The sequence below is a fragment of the Sus scrofa genome, chromosome 2 (assembly GCF_000003025.6).
Source record: "Sus scrofa isolate TJ Tabasco breed Duroc chromosome 2, Sscrofa11.1, whole genome shotgun sequence".
NCBI classification, from domain to species: Eukaryota; Metazoa; Chordata; class Mammalia; order Artiodactyla; family Suidae; genus Sus; species Sus scrofa.
In genome coordinates, this window is record NC_010444.4 from 76,502,285 (window position 1) to 76,523,595 (window position 21,311).

General features: G+C 60.4%; 1 protein-coding gene across 4 annotated transcripts; it reads left to right on the forward strand.

Moving 5' to 3' along the window:
• MKNK2 (MAP kinase interacting serine/threonine kinase 2) lies at nt 8,018–20,601 on the forward strand. 4 transcript variants are annotated; one of them, XM_021084205.1, is made up of 15 exons: nt 8,018–8,171; nt 8,314–8,448; nt 11,562–11,596; nt 11,873–11,960; nt 12,059–12,160; nt 12,243–12,340; nt 14,626–14,705; nt 15,017–15,090; nt 15,345–15,449; nt 15,575–15,630; nt 15,717–15,812; nt 16,273–16,467; nt 17,355–17,519; nt 18,199–18,242; nt 18,588–20,601. In XM_021084205.1, exons 5-15 carry the CDS (start codon nt 12,061–12,063, stop codon nt 19,138–19,140), a joined length of 1,566 nt encoding a protein of 521 aa, XP_020939864.1. In that variant the 5' UTR covers nt 8,018–8,171; nt 8,314–8,448; nt 11,562–11,596; nt 11,873–11,960; nt 12,059–12,060; the 3' UTR covers nt 19,141–20,601. The 4 variants fall into 4 exon arrangements, with proteins under 4 accessions (XP_020939864.1, XP_020939865.1, XP_020939863.1 ...); XM_021084207.1 differs by having other exon boundaries at nt 8,027–8,171; nt 18,553–20,601; XM_021084206.1 differs by lacking the exon at nt 11,562–11,596 and having other exon boundaries at nt 8,024–8,171; nt 18,553–20,601.

Here is a 21,311-nt window from a genome sequence, read left to right on the forward strand (position 1 = left end):
GCCCCCCCAGACCAAAGCTGGCCATCTGAAAGTATAATCCCCTTGGAAGCAGGAAAGTCTGCCTTTTTTTTTTTTTTTGGTCTTTTCTAGGGCCGCACCTGTGGCATATGGAGGTTCCCAGGCTAGGGGTCTAATCAGAGCTGTAGCCGCCAGCCTGGATCCAAGCTGCCTCTGCAACCTTCACCACAGCTCACGGCAACGCCAGATCCTTAACCCACTGAGCGAGGCCAGGAATCAAACCCGCAACCTCATGGTTACTAATTGGATTCGTTAACCACTGAGCTATGATGGGAAATCCAAGGCTGCTTATTTTAACAGCTGGAGGCTGTGACACTTCTGGGATATCTCCAGCTTCACACCTTAGAGGGCCATGCTGCACCCACAGGTCATTCTTTTACAGAGGAGACAATAATGTTCTTGTCATGGCTCAGTGGTTAGTGAACCTGACCAGTATCCATGAGGACGCAGGTTCAATCCCTGGCCTTGATCAGTGGGTTAAGGATCCAGCATTGCCATGAGCTGTGGTGTAGGTCTCAGACACGGCTCAGATCTAGCATTGCTGTGGCTGTGGTGTAGGCCAGCGGCTACCACTCCAATTGGACCCCTAGCCTGGGAATCTCCATATGTCACGGGTGCAGCCCTGAAAAGACAAAAAAAAAAAAAAAAAAAAAAAAAAAAAAAAAAAATGCTTAATACTAGTGGTGTGCTTTATCATTTTACTTTATTTTGAACTAGTTTTGGACTTACAGAAAAGTTGCACAAATTGTACTGTGAGGTCCTGGATGCCCTCCGCCCAGTTTCCCCTAAAGCTAACATCTTAAGTCGCCCCAGGAAACAAGGGTCAAACAGGACACCCCAAGTTAGTGGTGTCTCTGCGTGCTGGGGCTGGAAGTGATGGAGGAACAGGAAAGAGGGACACCAGGAAGTAGCTGGGTCCATATCACAAAGCCTAACATGGACTAGGGACCCCACCTAGCTAATTGTCCCCCTCCTCCCCAGATCTCTGGGCCCAGCCTCCCCTCCAGATGCCAGCCTATTGTTTGACACCAACTGTGGCAGAGACTGGGCAGGACCCCAGGCATCTCCACACCTCATAGACCACCCCTGGGGGCACTCCAGGCTTGAGACCCGCAGGGTGCAAGTCAGTAGTTTGGGCAGGGGCTTGCCTGTGTGTGTGTCTGTGTGTGTATTTGTGTGACTTTTGCTGCTGTCTACTCCCAGGATCAGCCACTGTGACTTCTTACCCCTGATTACTGTTTCATTGACCTGGGCCACCTGATAGCAGAGAAGAGGGCCCATTTAGAGTGGGTACATTACGGCTGTGGCCATTGCCGCCCAGAGTCCACAGGAAACAGTCCCTCACCACCAATCGCCTTTGCTTTCTGCTATCGGAACCGAGGGCTATTGGGGACAGTGCCAGGACACTGGGACTTGAGGACAGGAACCAACCTCCTGGACCTACAGACGGAGATAGAGTCCTCCTAAGGGATGTTCCCTGGACCCTGGGGAGTAGTGATTCCAGGGGCCCAGGCCTGGGGACAAATCCGGCCCCCCGGTGCCTAACGGTCTTTTGAGGGGCGCGCTCGCCCTAAAGCTGCAGGGTGTGGGTCATCCTCAGAGGTGGGGCGAGGGGGTGGCTGCGGGGCCCTTTCCTAAGAACTGAGAGCTCTGAATGCGACGCCCCCGTGCCCCTGGGTAAACTGAGGCTCAGGGAGACCTGCGGACCCCTTACCGCTTGGTTGTGCGCCAATACGGTGAGACGCTCGTGGTTCCTTTAAAGGGGCGTGATCCTCCTAGTGTGGCCTCGACTACAACAACCTCATTGGCAGGAGAGCAGCCCCCCCCCCAGGTCACGCCCCACACATTCAGTCTCTGGAATTCTATTGGCCCAGGGCCAAGGCCCCACCTCCCACTCCCTGAGAGCCGGGGCGCTGTGCCTAGTTCGGTGACGCAAACGCGTTGCTCTGGTAACTCTTCCCGCCTCGGGGCCTAGGGGCCCAGCGCGTGAACCAGGGCGCAGGCGCGGCCACCCGGATACCCAGGGCACCCGGCCCAGGACCTGCAGTCCACCGTGTCCCCGCCACCGACCCCCGCCGACCGCCAGCACAGAGCAATGGGCGAAAGTCTCCCTGGGCAGCCCCGCTACGCGGTTGAGGAAGAAGCACCCAGGGAAGGCATGCCTGGCGGGGGTCACGGCGTGGGAACTGGGCTGGGCGCCTCTGGCGTCCCGCTGCAGAGGGCGGGGAGGGTTCAAAGGCGCCAGGTCACACGCCCGGCAGCAGATCGGCTGGAGCGTTTAGCAGCACAAGCAAATCCAACCCCGGGGGAGGACATTCCTGGAGCCTGGTCCCTGCGCCAGCCCCGTAGTCAGACAGAACACCGCCGCCCCCTTCCCGCCTCCCGCCGCAGTGGCCTCTGGGGCCTCCAGCAGGTCAGCAGAACTGGGCCCAGGAGTCCAGGCTGCGAGGTCTATGGGCCCCCTGAACACATCGATCCTGACCCCAGACCCATCAGAATCCCTGGTCAGGAAGCAGGAGTCAGTTGGCCTCCCCCCCGCCCCGCCCTGATTGGACTTGCCTCATTTTGCTCATCTGCTAAATGGGAACTCTAGGTTACTGCGGATATTAGTGCCTGTAATGAGCCTCCTAGGGACACCATAAAAAGTTACCATAGATTTAGGTGTTCAAAATGATAGAACTTTATTCTCTGACAGTCCTAGAGGTCAAAAGTTTCAGAGGGCAAACCCAGATGTGGTCAGGGCTGGTCCTTCTGTAGACTCCAGGGGAGAGTCAGTTCCTACATCTTCTGCTTCTAGAGGCACTTCATCCCTGGCCTGAGGCCCCTTCCTCCATCCTCACAGTCAGCAGCCTGGCATTTCCCTTCTTTGCCTTTGACACCCCACCCCCCGCCTTCCTCTTATAAGGACCCTGTGGTGACACTGCCCACCTCCCTAATCCAGATCATCCCCATCTCACAGCCCTTAATCTCATTTGCAAAGAAGGCTGCCTCATAAGATTTTATATCCACAGTTTCTGGGGAAAGCCCTTCCAACTCTCCTCAAAACTAAGGGCTCACGTTTGTGATGCCTGGGTCACTGCTGGGGAGTAGGTCAGCTGGGAGTGGGCGACCTGGCTCCCCAGAGAGCCACCTTGGTGTCCACTGCCTTGGACCACGGGGCAGAAAGAAAATGGGACAAAAAGCAAGTGCCCTGTCCCCGATCACTGGGGCAGAGTGGTGGCCTTTGGCCATCTGTTGGGCCAGCACTGCTCAGCCTGCAACCACGCCCCCAACCCTCCCTTGGGGACTTTCACTGATTGACCCCTGGGAGGCTCCACAGCACCCCCACTCCCCTCCAGGCTGCCATCACAGCAGGACGGGCCCCACAGCTGCCAAAACACCCACATCCAGGAAGGCAGGCCAGCTCTCAGAGCTGCTGGCCACACCCGCCCCTGCTTTCCTTTCTCCCTGCCCTCTCCCCACCCCCAAAGAGGACAGCGGGCCTGGCTCTGTCCCCAGGACTGCTGAGCCATTGGAATGGAGCAGGCTGTGAGTCAGCCAGTAGGAAGGGACACTTACAGCCACTTGCATCAGATGTTCCTGCTGCCGGGCCCCACGTCCAGAGGCCCCAGCCCAGCAGTGATGATCCTGCCTGTCACCCTCCCTTATCTGGGGGATGGATAAGACCTGGGGCTTGTGGTTCCTGTCCCTGGGGATCCAGACAGGTGGGAACATGCAGAGGGGGTATAGGCCAGGCTGTGTGCCAGCCCAGGAGTCTAAATCCACCTGCTTATGCCCAGAGTCACCCCAACCCCAAGTGCCTGATCCCAGCACCAGCTCCACAGGGCCAGCCCCAAGCATGGGATTTCAGATAAACAACAGAATTTCAGATAAGCAATGAATAATTGTTTGGCATATGTTTGTGCCTGAGATATGCTTATACATGGGAATTATACTGAAAAGTTTTTTATTCCTTAGCTGAAATTCAAATTTGACTTCGAGAATTCCTGTTGTTGTTCAACGGTTAACAAATTTGACTTGGCATCCTATATTTGTATTCGCTAAATCTGGGGGCTCTACCTGTGGGGTTTGGAGGCCCTGGGCTGTCCTGGGGTCCCCTGGATGCTGTCAAGGAGATAAACTGCACAACTGAGCCCTCCAGGATCTCAGGGCTCCAACAGCCTGGTCAAGCCCAGGAGGAGGTGGTCAGAGTGGACACCACACAGCCAGCCAACCTGCCACCTCCTGGCTCATAAGAGGCAGGGGGAAGCAGAGGCCTAGGGCTCAGGGGCAGGACACACTTCATCTCCCCTGGGGTACCCATGTACCCCAAACACAACATCAGCAGGGCATCCCTGTAGGAGGGAGGGGCTTCTCAGAGCTGGTGGTGCTGCACTGAGAGAGCTGGCTCCCCGCCTCTTTAGCCTCAAGCTTGCCAAACCCTCTCCATGATGGGTGGGAGAGGGGTCCAACACCCCTGTCCTCCTGGCCCCCTAAGGTGCCACAGGGGAAGCTGGGTCAGAACTGCTGCAGGGGAGAGGAGGGGAAGGGAATTGGTCCAACTGATACAGGAAGCTGGCCAGTGCCTTCGGATATCAGGCCCACCAAGGCAATCCTGAGGCCTCTTCCCCAGCTGGCTGCCTCCCCTGGCATCCTTGGGTGGGGAAAGTACCCTGGTCCTGGACCCTGCCTGTCCTGGCTCTGTGTTGTCTTTTGCCTTCCTGGACCTGCCCCCGACTGAGTGTCACTGCCCCAGCCCCAACTGTGTTCCTGGGGGATGGAGGAAACAGGCCAGCTTTTTCCTGGCGGTGTTTCTCTTCCACTCCTGGGGGCACAGGGTCAAGTGAGAAGGGTGGCCAGGCCCCCAGGCACCTCCCAGCACCTGGGCGCCCAGTACCTCTGAGAGCTCGGCCTTTAAATAGGGCCGTCCTCGAGGAAGATGTCAGGAATTGGCAGTCTGGGGCTGGCAGCCGGCCTGTGGCAGGACAGGGCTGTGTCCTGAGAGCCAGCAGGCAAGGCACAGGGGCCCCTTCCCATCACCCATTCTCACTGGCAACAGCCCTGTGACCCTCAGCGCAGGTGGGGCACACCCAGGGGCCTGCACCCAGGCCAATCACATTCCTCAGCCCTGGGGGCTCAGAGGCATCTGGGGAGTCTCCAGCCTGTCCTGATGCAGGGATGGCAGTGACTGTGTGTGCGCGCGCGCGCAGACACACACACACACACACACACACGTGCAAAGGAATGGCAGCAAATGTGTGTACATGACTGTATGCACGCATGGACACACACACAGACACACACATGCAAGCACTCACTTTTCCAGCACTGAAGTCCACATGTGTGTGCACACATGTATGTCCCTTACCCATGTTAGAGGGCCTCTGTGTGCACAGGGAGCCCCTCCCAGCACTCATACCACTGCTCCCTTGGCAGCCGCCCTCATGTACCCAGCAGGCAGAAGCAGTGGTTCTCATACAGGAGTTGAGAAGCTTCTCCCTACAGACACTGGGTGGTTGCTGAAGGCATATGTGGTCCTCATGACTGGGGGGCTCCTGGCATGAAGAGGGTGGGGACAAGGGATGCTGCTTAACAGCCCATAGTGCCCAGGATGCCTCCCCACACCATGATCTGGCCCCGAAGTCAGCAGGGCTGAAAGGCAGACCTCAGTGGAAGGACCCCAGAGGCAGGAGCCATTTTTCCATCTCTGAGCTTCCTGTTTCCTCACCCTGGGGGTACTGGACCCATGAAGGGACCACTTGTCGCAGGTGGGCAAGGGTAAGACAGCTCCTCTGAGCATTGCCCAGTGGAGGACCTGGCTTTTGGCTTTGAGAACAAACCCGCCTCCACCAGCTGGGATCCCAAAGAAGGCTGCCCAGGACCTGAGCTTGGCTGGACCTAGGAGGATGGCCCTGGGCAAGACTCCACTGCCTTTCTGCTCCCTGAGGTCACTGTGACTAGCAACTCCACTCAGATCCACACACAGGGACAGATACAGCTAACTACCTGCCACAGGAGACAGAAGCATCACAGCCACATGCCCGGAAAAGGTTCCTGCCCCTTACAGTCTGGGTTGAATTGTGTCCCTTAGAAAGATAGGTCTGTGTTCCAACTCCTGGAACCTGTGAACGTGACCTTAGGAAACGGGGTCTTTGCAGGTGTGATCCAATTAAGATGAAGTGATAGTGGAATAGGGTGACCTTAAGGCAATGACTGATGTCTTTCCAAGAGAGGAGAGTCACAGAGATGGCACCACATGAAAATGAGGCAGAGACAGGGTGATGCAGCTCTAAGCCAAGGAGCCCAGGCGTGGCTGGCACCCACTAAAGCTGGAAGAGGCAGGAAGGATATTCCCCTAGAGCCTTTGCGGAGGGTGTGGCCTTGCCGACAATGCCTTGATTTCAGTCTTTGGGCTCTGGAAGCAGCCTCTGGAAGCTCACACACTGACACAACCCCTGTATGCGTGCATGCAGACACGCAGGCACGCCTGGCTAACTATGGCCTTTCTCTTCAGCAGCACTGAGTGAGCACTTCCTGTGTGGGTGCTGGGCCCTGTGCTGGGTGCTGGACCAGCAGTGAGAGGATCGGGGCTCTGACAGAGCTGGTCTTCTGGGGAGGGGTAGGGACCCAGCTGTACCCACCAGCCATCCCAAAGCACAGGTGACTGTACACACAGAGAGGATCCTGGCTCCCGGGCATGAGTGGGAAGGGACAGCCAGGTGAGGAGAGGGGTGGGATGGTGTGGGGGGAGACTGAGGCCTCCTGGGCAGGCCGGTCTAGCAGCCCCACCCCAAACACCTGGAGCCAAGGTCACACACACACACACACACACACACACACACACACACACACACAACACCCATGCGTGCATGGGTCAGGTGAGGGCTGGGGGCTGGCTGGGGAGTTCCCTGCAGGTCCCACCAAACATTCCAGAGGACTGAGGTCAGCCCTCACAGCTCCTGTGCCTTGAGCTGTAGCCTTGGGGGGCAGCATGTAACTTGAGGCAGCCTCAAAGGGAAGGTGATCACCCAGTTCAGGCCTGGTTGGGGGATAGCTGGGGCAGGGTGAGAAGCCCCTGGAAGGATAGACTGGGGCCTGGAGGAGAGGGAGGACAGTCCAGACCTGTGCCCCCACGTGGCCAGGCCCAGGTCTAAGGACCATGCACCACAGGGCTGTGGGGACAGAGACAGGGAGCTGGCCCGGCTCAGGATGAACTGAAGCTCTCAGATCTGGGTCAGGGCCTCAGCTGAAACGGGGTTGTGTTTTGCTTTTTGTTCTGTGGCCCCCACCCCTTGGCCTTTTTCTCCATCAGTCAGGGGAAACACTTCTTTGCAGGACTGAAGGACAGTCCTTCATAGAGCTCAGTCCCCATGCCTGACTGCAGTCCCCTATTCTTTACTTCTTCTTTTATTTTGGCTGCGAATGGTCCAGGGATCAAACCCACGCCACAGCAGCGACCAAAGCCAGAGCAGGACAACGCCCTATCTTTAATCTGCTGTGCCACAAGGGAACTCCAGTGGTCCCCTTTTCAAGCCAATAATAGGGTGAACTTTGGGGGAGCAATCTGGGGAGGCGGCTAAGCCTCTAAGCCAGTTGGGGTGCTCCTGCACGATAGCTGGGGCCAGGATCAAGAAGCTGAAAAGGAGACACACCAGGTTCTCAAGCAAAGATGCAAGAGGGAGCCATGGCAGGTTCTGGAGCAGGAGAGTGGCTAAAAGGAGTCAGTGTATCTTAGCCCCGGCCAATAGACTAATGTTGTTGCCAGAGGGCAGGGCCGGGCTTTGGCTCAGTGCCAGGGTCCCGCGGGCTTCCTCGAGTCTCCGGCTGCGTCAGGATCTTGCCCGGTCCCGCGCCAGAAACCCGGAGCACTGCAAGGCGCACGCGCGCAGACACGCCCCACGGCTAGAGCGGCCTTTCAGCCCCGCCCCCGTCGTGCGCACAAGGGCGGGTCATGAGGGGCGGGGTCTGCGTCGGGGCGGGGCCGAACTTGGCTATAAAGGTGGTGGCGACGCGGCGCGCCCGGCTCCTCTCGGCGGTGGCGGCCCTGACGGAGGAGTCCGCGGTGGCGGCAGCGGCGGTGGCGGCGCTGTTCCCCGCGCGGTCCGCGCAGCGGGGTCCGGGCTGCGGCGCGTCTCGGGCGGCGGCATTGCGGCCCCGGCCCGAGCCCGACCCCGGTGAGTGCGGCCCGGTGACCCCAGCCTGGCTCCAACCCAGGCGCGGGGATCGGGCCCCACGGAGCCTCGCCGCCCTGGCCTGGGCTCCCGGCGCGCTGGCCGCGGCCACTCAACGCCCTCCTTTGTCTGCTCCCGCCCACAGGGTCCCCTTCTCGGCCGCCCCCCCGCCCACGGGCCGCCCCCGGGCCCCTCGTCCCCTCCCCCGCTGGCGGGGCCCGGACAGAAGATGGTGCAGAAGAAAACAGCCGAACTTCAGGGCTTCCACCGTTCGTTCAAGGTGAGGGCCGGATCGGTTTGGGGGCGCCTCGGCCGTACCACTGGAGTGGCCGGTGGCAGGGCGCGGGAGCCCGACCCCAGGATCCCTCGGGAGCTCGGGGCAGCACCCCACCCCGCTCCTGGGGCTGCTTCAGCTGTGCACTGGTAGGGGTGTTCAATTGGCCGCAGTCCCGTCTCTGATATCCTGGGGCCTGTGGGTCTTTCTTCTAGGAGTCTGGCCTATGGGGATCCTTCCTATGTGTTCCCCGCAAACCCCAGCCAGGGGTATACTGGGGGGGAGGGCGTTCAGTAGGCCACACAGTTCAGTCCCTAGCGCCCTGGGGCCAGTAAGGTCTTTCCTCTGCTGCCCCCCCTCCCCCGCCTGTGGGGGCCCCTGGATTTGTGTCTCCTGAAGACCCCTGCTGAGTGTGCACTGGGGCATCTGCAGGCCACAGTCCTGACCCCAGCGTCATGGGGCCTGTGGGGTCTGTGGAGTCCTTCCTCCAGAAACCCCAGGCAGGGCTGCAGGCACCCCCACGCCCTCCTAGGTGGTCTGCAGAATGGGGCAGTGGATTGAATGCTCTCCCAGTCCTCCACCTTCCAGACACCCTAGGCCAGAGTGCTATTTCCTGTCAGAGCGGGAAGTTTCTGCTGGGGCCCCCTGGCTGTGGCCGCCAAGTCCTGGTCTCAGATGAACGAGTCTGGGGCAGGGGGAAGGGGGGCACAGGCAGGTGCTAGGCAGTGGCCCATAGGGCCCGGCCCAGGGGACGCAGTGATGTCAGCGCAGCGGCCACCCCACCTTGCTAGCTGTGTTACGTAATGGCTTCCCTGGGCAGGGACCTGTTGCCCTGTAGAGAAGGCAGGACCTAGGTGTGTGTGTTCACGCGTGCATGCATGTCCATTTGTGTGTATGTGTGCACGCGCGAATATACCTACAGGCAAACTGCACACCACGGTGGGAGGAGCAAGCCGAGACTGGGTTAAAATTCCCAGGCCTGTCCAGCCAGCGTCCTGGGCCAGCGCCCCACCCCTGCCCACACTCCTGTCATCCTCGCTTCTACCCCCGGGGCAGACACAGCCTTGGCATGTCCAAATGTTCAGGGCTGGGCAAGAGGAGCAGGATGGACTTGAGATGTCACTGGCGGTGGTCTGAGCCCTCCCAGGGCTGGGCTTGAGCCTAGATGGGGTCAGCGTGTGGGGCCAGCACAGTGGCCAAAGCAAAGTCGAACTCTCTGGATGGTTCCAGCCACCTCCTGCCAAGGCCTGCTGACTAGAAACCCGCAGCCAGCTCTAGGCCTGGCCTGTCCACACTGCCTTGTACTACAGCTGGCTGGCATCTGCAGGGTGCCAGATAGCCCTGCTTTGAGGTGGCACTGTGGGAGTCCTGAGGGAGTTGGGGGGATACTGGATAGGAGCCCTGGCTCTGAGGTGGCCCTCTGAGTGGCCATGCTAGGAGGCTTCTTCTATTGCACTAGACTGTTTCCTTGGGCTGGGGCACCTCCCTCAGCCTGGCAGCAGGGCAGCAGATAGACAAATCTGCTAGGTGTCTCTGACACATTTTCCCCATTTTAAGATGAGGAAGTGGGAGTTCCCTGGTGGTTCAGCAGGTTAAGGATCCGGCATTGTCACTGCTGTAGTGTAGGTTCAGTCCCTGGCCCGGGAACTTCCACCTGCTGAGGGTGCCCCCCTCCCCCGCAAAAAATGGGAAAGTGGAGGCTTAGAAATAGTGGGGATTTGTCTTTGGTTCCCCTTGCACTTGGTGACAGGGACACAGGAACTGGCCATGCCTGGTGTCTCTTCACCTTGGTGGCTCAGCCACGCTTCCTCTCCAGGGTCCAGCTCTTTGAGTTGGAGGCAGTGACAGGACCTGGAGCCCCTGTTAGGCCCTTGTGCTCGTACATGGTCCCACAAGTTGGGGGTGGCTTCCTCCCGAGTCACCTGTGGGTGCTTCAGGCCCAGGCTGATGTCACTAGGCTGAGGTGAGAAGCTGGTGAGTGCTACCGCTTGCCTGAGCAGCACGTCCAGCCTCCCTCCTAGTCACCCCCATGTTGGCTTCCTGTGGCTGCACCTCTCAGTGGAAGGACCTGTGTGCCTGACTCCCTGTGGGTGCCAACCCCTGGGTGCCGACCCCCTTGCAGTCAGGCAGGGCCAGCTGCTGGAGCCCTTGCAGGGACTGGCTGGAGCCCCTCCTCCCTCCCCTCCCCTCCAGCCAGGCCTCCTAGCAACTATCTGCAGGGCGGGTGGGGAGGCTGGAGGGCCCACGCCTGTTTTCCAGCCGCTCCCTCTGACCTCTGCCTGCCCCTCTGCTGCTGGACTGGCTTCCGGGCCTCCCATCTACAGGAATTTGGCCAGGCCCCTTCTGCCGGTGGGCCCCTGGGTGTCTCTTGTGGCTCTCCTGGAACTCCTTTTCTGCCAGATGACTCCCCTGCCAGAGCCCTGGTTCCAGTTGTCCCAAGGCACAGAGAGGGTCAGGGGCTGGGTCCACATCATCCAGCATCAGCACTGGCACCACTTGCTACATGGAGAGGCCCCGCACACACGCTTGAAGCCCTGGCACCTGGTCTGCCAGAATGGGGGAACCTGGTAGGGTCTCAGAGTTCCAGCCTTAAGGCCTCATTCTCATGCCCTGCTGGGGCTGCCAGTCCTCATGTGTTTATCAGGTTGTGTTATGTTCAGAGGAACCCCGGCTGCCTTTATTCACTCCCCCGGGCACTCCCCCAGTCTTGGGGCCCCTCCCCAACATTGCTCTTTTCTTAGCTGGGCACTGGGGCCTGTGAGGGGCTCCCTCCTGGGGTGTGTGGGGTGGATGGGGCAGGGCAGGGAGTGGCCCAGTGTGGGCCAGGAGAGGAGGCAGTTGCTTCAGGATGCACAGAGCTGGGGGGCTGGGGCCATCGCAGGCAGTGTCAGGAGCAGAGGTGGGGTGGTGAGAATCGTCCCGTGCAAAAGGTGCAGTGGGGACAAGGGAACAACGTGAAGTAAAGAGGGCAGTGGTGCCCCCTTTCACAGAGGGGAAACTGAGGCCAGGGGCTGTGGGAGAGCAGGCAGGGCTGCCTAGTTGGGAGCCCTGCCTGGGTAGCTAGTGACTCACTCGCTCGCCCTAACTCCCTGATGCCTTTGATCCCTGCGCCCGCACAGGATCGCCAGGCTGTGGGGCTGGCCCCATCCTGCAGGTGAGCAAACTGAGCTTCAAGGCATGGCTTGGGCCCCACGGTGACTCAGCCCTGTTCTAGGAGGCAAGCATCCCCTGGCCGCCTGCATCTGGCTTCTTCCCACCCCACATCCACTCTCAGAGGCCCCAAGGGCCCTGGGCTGAAGGTGAAAGGTCCATTTCCTTGTGGTCACGCTGAGCCAGGCTTTCTGGCCTGCAGCATGTGGACATGGGGTCGGGTCAGGGGCATGCTTGGGCCAGGGCCGGGGCCTGAGCTCTCTCTGGTCCTCTTCTGTAGGGGCAGAATCCTTTCGAGCTGGCCTTCTCCCTAGACCAGGCCCACCACGGGGAGACGGACTTGAGCCTGGAGTGCCCAGCCCGCCCTGGTAAGGGGTTGGAAGGGAGGGTGCGCCTCCTGCAGTAAGTGGGGGCAGGGGCCACCTCCTGTGCCAGGTCAGCCTCACCCCCAGGTCTCCCTACACAGATATGCCCTCGAGCCAGCCCATCGACATCCCTGATGCCAAGAAGAGGGGCAAGAAGAAGAAGAGGTGCCGAGCCACTGACAGTTTTTCTGGCAGGTTTGAAGGTGAGTGTGGCCAATGGGGGCAAGGTGTGGGGCAGATGGTGGCCAGGACGGCTCTCACTGCCCCCTGCCCCTGCTTTGGCAGATGTCTACCAGCTGCAGGAGGACGTTCTTGGGGAGGGTGCCCACGCCCGCGTGCAGACCTGTGTCAACCTCATCACCAATCAGGAGTATGCCGTCAAGGTGAGCTGGCCCCCGGCATGTGGGCAGCTCCCCCGCCTCTCCCTGGCAGTGGCTGGGATCTGGCGCAGGCCACCCATGGCAGGAGGAGGGGAGCTGGCATTTGAGCTGGGGGACTGGCAGCTGGGGAAAACCAGTGTCTAAAAATGGCCCCAAGGCCGGTGACTCAGGCCACCCCTGGGAATCCAGGTCAGCCTGGGCTGAGCCCCCAAGTCCAAGTGGGAAGTGACCACAAGGGGTGGGGCGGGGGGCTGTGCATGTGGCCAAAGATCTGGTGTCAGAGAGGCCTCCAGGAACTGGGGGCTTCAGGCAGAGCCAGTGCTCACTTGCTGGGTCACACAGGCCAGGCCTTATGTTGGTTACAGAGATGGAAAGGCAGTGCCATACTTAAGCCCAGGGGAGCTGGGCATAAGGGAGATGGGGTCAGGCCCAGGAGAACCTCCTGCACACCTGTGCTGCCCCTGACCCAGGGTGTGGCTGCGAAGTCTGTGTTGCCTGGCCAAGCGTCAGACTCCACGTTCTGAGATGCCTTCCAGGCCTCCCTCGTGACCGTGTCTCAGGGCTGGGTGGGGTCCCAGGAGGCTGGACGTCCAGGAAGGAGGGCCAGGTACTCCCTGGCAAGCAGGCCTGGCTGGATGCCTCGGGTCCTGGAGGAAGTGTAATGACTGGGGTGGCTGTGGTTCCTGTGCCCTGGGAGTTCCTGGGTAGGGTGGGCAGTGAAGAACTGGACATCTGGCATCGAGCAGGTACCACAATAGGTGTTCTCCTGGGCCCCTTCCATCCAAAGGGTCCTACTGGGCAGCCTGGCCTCTGTCACTCTGAGGCTCGGTGGGGTTGGGTTTTACTGTGTGTGACCTCCCAGAAGGCTGTGTGCCTCCAAAGAGGCACCACTGTCTCCTCTGTGAAGTGGCCACATTCCCACGGAACGGGATGAGGGTCAGTTAACACCAGAAGGGTGCACTGGTGGCACTGTCTCAAGGAGCCCCAGAATCTGGTGGCTCTGCTCCTCTGTGGGACAGGTGTATTTGTCACTAGACAGGCAGGACAGTGCTTAGAGTGGCCCAGCCCTGGTGGCCAGTGGACATACCTGCCTGCCTGCTGCTGGAGCCTAGCTTGAGGAACACCCCACATCCCTTCCCCCAAGCTGCTGGTGGGCAGGGACCTCTGGGCCTGATGGTGACCTAGCCTACCCCCAACTCAGTGAGAGAGGCCCAGGCTCCAACCTGGGAGGAGCTCCCCATGGGTGTCGGGGGCCCGACACTGGGAGAGCGCTGGCAGCACCTTCCGACCTCACCTCTCTGTGAGTGGAGTGTCTGGGGGAGCCCCAGGGGCGGGCCCAGAACCCTCTGGTCCTTAGAGCTCCTGGGTGTCAGGGAAAAGTGAAGGCAGAGGCGTGGGCTGGTTTCTTGATGCTCTGGGATCCCAGGAGGCTGAGCCTGCCCATGGGCAGTAGGGCCAGGCTGAGCCGACCTGAAACAAACTTGGGCTCACAGGACCAGGGCCATCTGCCCAGACTAGCGTGGGACCTGGGGGCAAGATTGGTGCCCAGGCAAGTGGGCTGGTAGCCAAGTGCCCCCAGGCCCCTCCAGTTCCTTGGGTGGTGTGTGAACCAACCTGCCTGGTGGTCACCACCCTCCTAGACAGGGAGGAACCTGCTGCCCTGAAGGGATAGTTTTTGTTTGTTTGTTTTGTTTTGTTTTGGTTTGGTTTTTTTATCTTTTTGCCTTTTCTAGGGCCACTCCTGCGGCATATGGAGGTTACTAGGCTAGAGGTCTAATCGGAGCTGTAGCCACCGGCCTACACCAGACAGCAACACCAGATCTGAGCCGTGTCTGCAGCCTCCACCACAGCTCACAGCAACGCTGGATCCTTAACCCACTGAGCAGGACCAGGGAACGAACCTGCGACCTCATGGTTCCTAGTCAGATTCGTTAACCACTGCGCCACCACGGGAACTCCAAGGGGTATTTTTGCAGGGGTTCCAGGTCCCAAATGTGCCCCAAGGCTTGTCCGGGTCAGGGGGTAGTAAGCTGGCCGGCTCCACCTCCCTGCTTTCCCTATCCCCTCACCCCTCCTCAGATGCCTCTGGGAAACACATTGCCCCCAGTTGGTGCTGACACCACAGTTTTGACTTCCAGTAAATTCTGGGCCCCCATAGGCCCGCTCTGCTTTCAGAGTCTAATGAGTGTCAGGCATGGCACAGGAGAAGTTTCTGGCGGGGCCCTCGGGCTGTGGGGGGCCCTGATGATCCAGTTGGTGAATCTCTCCCTCCCCCCATGCCATTTCAGATCATTGAGAAGCAGCCGGGCCACATTCGGAGTAGGGTTTTCCGGGAGGTGGAGATGTTGTATCAGTGCCAGGGACACAGGTAATGTGACCTCCCCTCGCCACAGCACTGGTCCCCAAGCCATCTCTCAGTGGCCTGAACACCTCATCACCCCCACTGTGTGCCAGGCCCAGTGCCAGGTGCTGTGGGTGGGCCTAGCGGCAGGCAGGCTGACAGTCCAAGGTGGGCAGGGTGGAAGCAGGCCCATGGCCCCAGGCTCAGGCTTCCTGAGTGGGGTGGGGTGGGGTGGGGTTCAGGGGGTAGAGAAGGAGGGCCCCTCCTGGGCTGGGCTGTGGGTGACAGGGGCCTGGGGAAGACTCACTCTTCCTCTGCCTCTCTGCCCCCCACACCAGGAACGTTCTGGAGCTGATTGAGTTCTTTGAGGAGGAGGACCGCTTCTACCTGGTGTTTGAGAAGATGCGGGGCGGTATGTGGGGCCTATGGGACATTTCAGTTGGGTCCTAATGGGCTGGAGGCTCAGTGCCACCAGGGAGAGCCTTTTGGGGGAGAGGGGGAGCTGCACAGCACAGGGGCTTTGTGGAGTCCACACGCCAGCTCACGCTGGAGGACTTGGGGCCCAAGGAGGCCAGAGTAGTGGCTTCTCTGCCAGGGTGGGGTGGGTGCTGGGCATTGGGCAGTGGAGGTGATCCCTCTGTGTTCTGCTCTGTGGCTTGGCCCCAGGCTCCATCCTGAGCCACATCCACAAGCGGCGGCACTTCAATGAGCTGGAAGCCAGTGTGGTGGTGCAGGATGTGGCCAGCGCCCTGGACTTTCTACACAACAAAGGTGAGCGGCCTGCCCCAGGGGTCCCTGAGTGTCCAGCCTTGCTCCCAGTCCACCTGTGCAGGACTCCTGGAAGGCATGCCCACTTGCCCCTGACATTCCCTCGTGGTTCCTGGTTCTCCTTGCAGGGATCGCCCACAGGGATCTAAAGCCGGAAAACATCCTCTGTGAGCACCCCAACCAGGTGAGTGGCGCCTGGGGGTGGGGATGGCTTTCCTTTCCCCAGAGGGTGGGGCCGCTACCCACACTGCCCCGTGCCACCCTTCCCAGGTCTCCCCTGTGAAGATCTGCGACTTTGACCTGGGCAGTGGCATCAAACTCAACGGGGACTGCTCCCCCATTTCCACCCCGGAGCTGCTCACACCGGTAAGGGCCTGCGGAGTCAGGGTGCTCCGAGTGGGGCTGGGAGGAGTAGGTGTTGACAGGGGCCAAACGACTGAAATGGCCCCAGATCTAGTCCCAGGCTGTGATTGCGTAACCTGAAGGTGTGGAGCCTGTTTGGCTGCTTGGGCCTTGGAGCTGGGCTTCCGCTTAGCAACAGCGGCTGATTGGCCCAGGGGGTGCGGCTGGGCGGGGCCGCGGTCAGGCTCTTTGGGGCTGGGCGGGCTGCCATCACCTGTTGATTGGGCGGGGGCAGAGGGTTGGGGCGGGGCTGACCCAGCAGCAGCCTCTAATTGGCCGGTAGGCGGGCCCCCTCGGCAGCCTCTGATTGGTCTGGCGGGGCTGTCTGGCTGCGGTCTCAGGGAAGTCCCAGTTGTGGACGCTGCTTCCCGCCGCTTCCCACCCCCGCCGGGCCCTAATGCCCCACCCTGCCCCCCGCCCGCAGTGCGGTTCCGCTGAGTACATGGCCCCGGAGGTGGTGGAGGCCTTCAGCGAGGAAGCCAGCATCTACGACAAGCGCTGCGACCTCTGGAGCCTGGGCGTCATCCTCTACATACTGCTTAGCGGCTACCCGCCCTTCGTGGGCCACTGCGGCAGCGACTGCGGCTGGGACCGCGGAGAGGCCTGCCCTGCCTGCCAGGTGCGAGTAGGGGCCTCCCGTGCACCCCTCACCCGAGCACCCCACCAGGCCTGCCAAGGCAGGCACACGCGTGCACTCGCGCTCACACACTCTGGGACCTGGACTGTAAACTCCCACCTCTGCCTGCCCAGTGCACCCCAAAGGCCTCGTCCATGCAGAGAGCTACCCCTCACCTTGGTGGACCTAGACCGAGCATCCCCCAGGACTGTCCAGTGCACCCCAAGGCCGGCCTGTGGACGTCCACACTTACACCCACCCAAGGCCCTGCTGGGTGTACCCCTTGAGAGTCCTTTAGGGCTTGGCCTCTAACCACTGATGACATCCATAGGGCAGTGCCTGCCTGGCCTTCCTGGGTTCCCAGAGACTCTTTGGGTTCCCCACCCCCCTGGAGAAAGCAGTTGGGTCAGGGAGTTGAAGTAGGAGTGAGGCCTATGATTTGGGGTGATCAGGTTCTAGCCTCTATGCACTGTAGGCGGCTCAGGGTTCACGGCCCAGTGACCCCAAAATCTGGCTTGTAAATTGGTCTCCATTTGGGCAGAACCTACCGAGTTCCTCCCTGAAGCCACTCTGGTCCAGCCTACCAGCCATTTCCAGACCACTGGGTCCTTGCCTTCCTTGGCCCCCCAGAACTACTGGTCTTGCTGGCTGATCTCAGGGCACTTTTCAGCCCTCTGTCCATCCTGCTGTATTGGGGGGTTGCAGCCAGGGCCCTTTTCCCTGGGCCCAGGTCATACTCAATGTGGTGGATTGTGGGGGCCCTGATGGAAGTGTCACTCACTTCCTGTGTTCCCGTGCAGTGCTCCTCCGGGTCCAGGCTTGCCCATTAAGCAGTTCTGGCCTCCACCCTTGCTGGCTGAAATGACCCCTCTCTCCTGTGTCCTCTCCAGAACATGCTGTTTGAGAGCATTCAGGAGGGTAAGTACGAGTTTCCTGAGAAGGACTGGGCCCACATCTCCTTCGCTGCCAAAGACCTCATCTCGAAGCTCCTCGTCCGTGATGCCAAGCGGAGGCTGAGCGCTGCCCAAGTCCTGCAGCATCCCTGGGTGCAGGGGGTGAGTCTCCAGCTGCATCCCCTGGGAGGCGTGGGAGGCCACTCACCTCCATCCAGCCTCTGTGGATGGGCAAGGGTACTAGAACCTTCAGCAGCCCAGCATCAAGACCCCTGCCCTGACTGGGCCAGGGGACTGCAGGAGTTACTTCTTAGCTATTTGCCAGGCCCTGTGTCCTGGAGGCACTGGGGCCTCTTCAGGCCTCAAACAGCATGAAGCTGAGGTCAGCCAGGTAGCAGGGTGGGCAGCAAGCCAGGGTAGATCCATGCCCTGCTAACCCTGTCCAGAGATTTGTCCCCACCAATCCAAGAAAAGATGTTTCTTCTGCCCAGTGGGTGCCTCCCAGATGGGCTGCCATCCCAGGCAGGGAGGCCAGCAGGGCAGGGGCCTTACCCAAAAGTACAAGCTGGCACTAGGGCCCCACTGTCAAGGCGGATGGGCTGGTGGAAGGGGTTCCCAACCCCTTTCCGCAGCTGGGAACCATCTGGAGGGAGTGGCTTTGGTGAGACTCAGGCCCCGCCCACTAGGGCGGGGCTCCTGCTGCGCCTCCCTTCCCCCCAGCCTGGCTCAGTTCCGGGGCAGGTGCAGGGCTTTAACTCTTGCCCCTCTCACAGACCGCTGGGCGCCCCAGAGGGCGGGCCAGGCTCTGCTATTCAGACTGCCCTTTCTTTTCTCCTTGCAGTGCGCCCCAGAGAACACGCTGCCCACGCCCATGGTCCTGCAGAGGTAAGGCCCGTGTGGGAAACCCCGGGTCCAGGAGGGGGCGCCACATGTGAAGATGTTTAAAGAAGACAGAAAAAAAAAACTTAAGTCGTGTGGCGAGAAGCTCTTCAAGTGCTTGGGTGTCCTTGTACTGGGTGACGGATTTGGGACCTTAGCAGAGGTTCTAGACCCCTTCCCCCAGCGGCCAGGGTCTCTTGGGGCCCCGCTCCCAAGGAACTGCACAGACCCCAGGGCTCCCGAGGGAAGCAGGGGGACGGTGGCTACCTCCCTCTATTTGGTGACCCATCCCCACGCCCGCCCCCGCTGTCCCCAGGAACAGCTGTGCCAAAGACCTTACCTCGTTCGCAGCCGAGGCCATTGCCATGAACCGGCAGCTGGCCCAGCGAGAAGAGGACGCGGCCGAGGAGGCGGGGCAGGACCAGCCCGTGGTCATCCGAGCTACCTCACGCTGCCTGCAGCTCTCCCCGCCCTCCCAGTCCAAGTTGGCCCAGCGGCGGCAGCGTGCCAGCCTGTCCGCCGCTCCCGTGGTCCTGGTGGGAGAGCACGCGTGACCCCCTCCTTCCCTCTGTACATAGGCCGCCCCACCCCCTTCAGATCTAAAGATTTTTTTAAGCTATTGCCTGCGGGTGACCAGCGGGCTGCCCGCCCCCCAGCTGGCTTCCTAGGCGCTAAGCTCAGCTCCGGGGGGTCTTTTTATATAAGGTTTCTGCTGTTGGGTTTTTTTTCTTTTTTTCTGTTCCCTTTCTTTAAAAAAAGATTTTTCCCCCCTCTTAACGGTGTTAAAAGCAAAGCGGGCGCCGGGGAGGAGAACGGAGGGCGTGCGGCTGGGTGGGCCCCCTCCCGCCGCCCCGGCCCCAGATGCGCCCGGTACTGTGAAGGCCCCTCCCCGCCGCCCGCGTGACTCAGGAGAGGAGGGCGCGGCGTCTTCCCGGGCGGGCGAGCGGGAGCCGGACCGCGCGTCCCCCTCCCCACGCTCACAGTATTTTCAGGGACGGGTCGCCCCCCACCTCCCTTGACGAGACGGTAGCTTCTTCCCTCCCCACAGACACCCTGGGAGCGGGGCGGGGGCAGGGGCTTCTCAGGTCTCTGTCGTAAAAGGGGGACCTGGGGGCGGGCGGGGTGGCTCCGCCCACTGGACCCCCTGCTAACTGACAATCCGGGCTCCCTCGGATCCTGACCTTAAGCTGCAAATGACCGGGGCCCTTAGCCCCCCCGGGGACAGTCCACCCGGGAGAGTGGCGCTAGAGGAGGTGGGGGGGCCAGACAGGCGGCCGTCAGCCAACGGGGGGGTCCCGCGGACCCCCTCCACCCGGGCACCCGAGTGCCTTTTCTCAGGGCTCAGTCTGATCATGGCCACGTCACGCCCGGTCGCTCCCCGGCTCTGGCGTGGAAGCTCTGTCGGCCCCCTACTCCGGGCGTCTCAGAATCCCCCGACCCCCAAGGGCGGTGTCTCTGCCCCGCCCGCCTTCAGGAAAGGCCGCGGCCGCCACGCCCCCTCCGCCCGCGCCAGAGTCAGAAGTCGCGTGACCCGCGGGGCCGGGGAGACTCTGACGCCCTGCGCCCTCGGGTGGGACACTATGCAATCCAGGCTTTCTTTTTTACCGCACACGTGCTTCTGCCAGCGGGGCGCCCCGCGGCCGTCTGGCTTCTAGCTGTTCGCCCATTTCCTTAGTTTCTTAAGACAGCGGTTCGCTTCCCTTCCCTGTTGAAAAATACTTGAATGTGGGGGGGGAGGGGTGGCTCGGGTGCGGTCTCTGCGGCCCTCTCAGCCTCGTAGATTGTCGCAGTCCGTGGTGGCTGGTGGGGGGCCGCCGCCCCCGCCCGCCCGGATCTGTGGACTGGCCTTTCCAAAGACTGGGGGTGGGGAGGCCACCCCCCATCATTTCTCGCCCATCAGTGATTCCACGTTTTGCAATTTTGGGGATTCTGCCTTTTTGTAAAAAAAAAAACAAATGGATTCTCCCGCAGCCGGCGCCATGGCCATTTTACTAGGGAAAGCTGAGCTGTGAGCAGCTTTTTTTTTTTTTTTTTCCTTCAAAGGTGGGACAGCCACTTCCTCCCCCCTGTCATCGACAGCGCGGCCCGGAGGACTGGTCAGAACCGTTACTGTGAATGAGCAACCTGGTCCCAGGCTGCTCTGGCGCTGGGGGAAGGGGGAATAGCAGTGTTTCAATGTTAAGATGTGTAAAAAAGACAAAAAAAAACCAACTTTTTTTTAAAGTGGGGGAAAAAACATCCAAGCACTTTAACTCCACTGTACCAGGTGAACTGATACAGCTCAGAAGTTTTCCTTGACACCAACTGTCAATGCCGGAATTTTATATTCTGTTTTGTAAGGATTTAATAAAAGTCATAAAAACTAGTTTGCGCGCGCACCCCCTGGTTTTCTGTTGCCCTGTAACTGCTCGGCTCTGCTCCGGGACACCTGGGTCGGTCATCCACAGGTGGGGGCTGGTCCGAGGGCAAGGCTGGCACATGGTCCCCCGTGCGGTTTGGGCTTCCTCACAACAGAGGGTAGATCGAGAGGCCTGGCTGTGGGAGCTCTCCTGTGTCACCCCACAACCAAGGTTAGGTGGGGTAAAGCATGCTGTTGTTGCAGATCCAAGGGGAAGCAGGAAACCAGCTTTTGGTGGGGGAGGGGCACCCCTAGACAATGCAACTTAATTCAGTAAACCCCAGTAATTCAAACCTCCCCCTCCTGGCTGGCTCTCCTCCCTCTGTAGACTTAATCCCCTCAGCCATGATTACATTCTTACTGTATGCAGGTCTCTGCTGGGCAGCCCAGGGCCAACTTCTGATCCTGGGAGGTTGGGGGAAGGGAGAGGAAGTGGAACAGGGAAGACTTCCTGGAGGCAGGAGACAAAAGGGGGCAGTGAAGTTCAGTTGTTAAGGGCAGCAGCAGGGTCTGGAATCCCAGCCCCTTTCCAGACTGCCATGCTTGTCAGTTTCGTCTTCTGACAAGCAGGGATCTGAGAGAAACCAGGTGAGGCAAGAAAGTTGCATGGTGAGAAGATCAAGAGACAAATGATGTCACCCCTACAGGGCCTGGGGTGGGGAGCAGGCTGGTCAGGG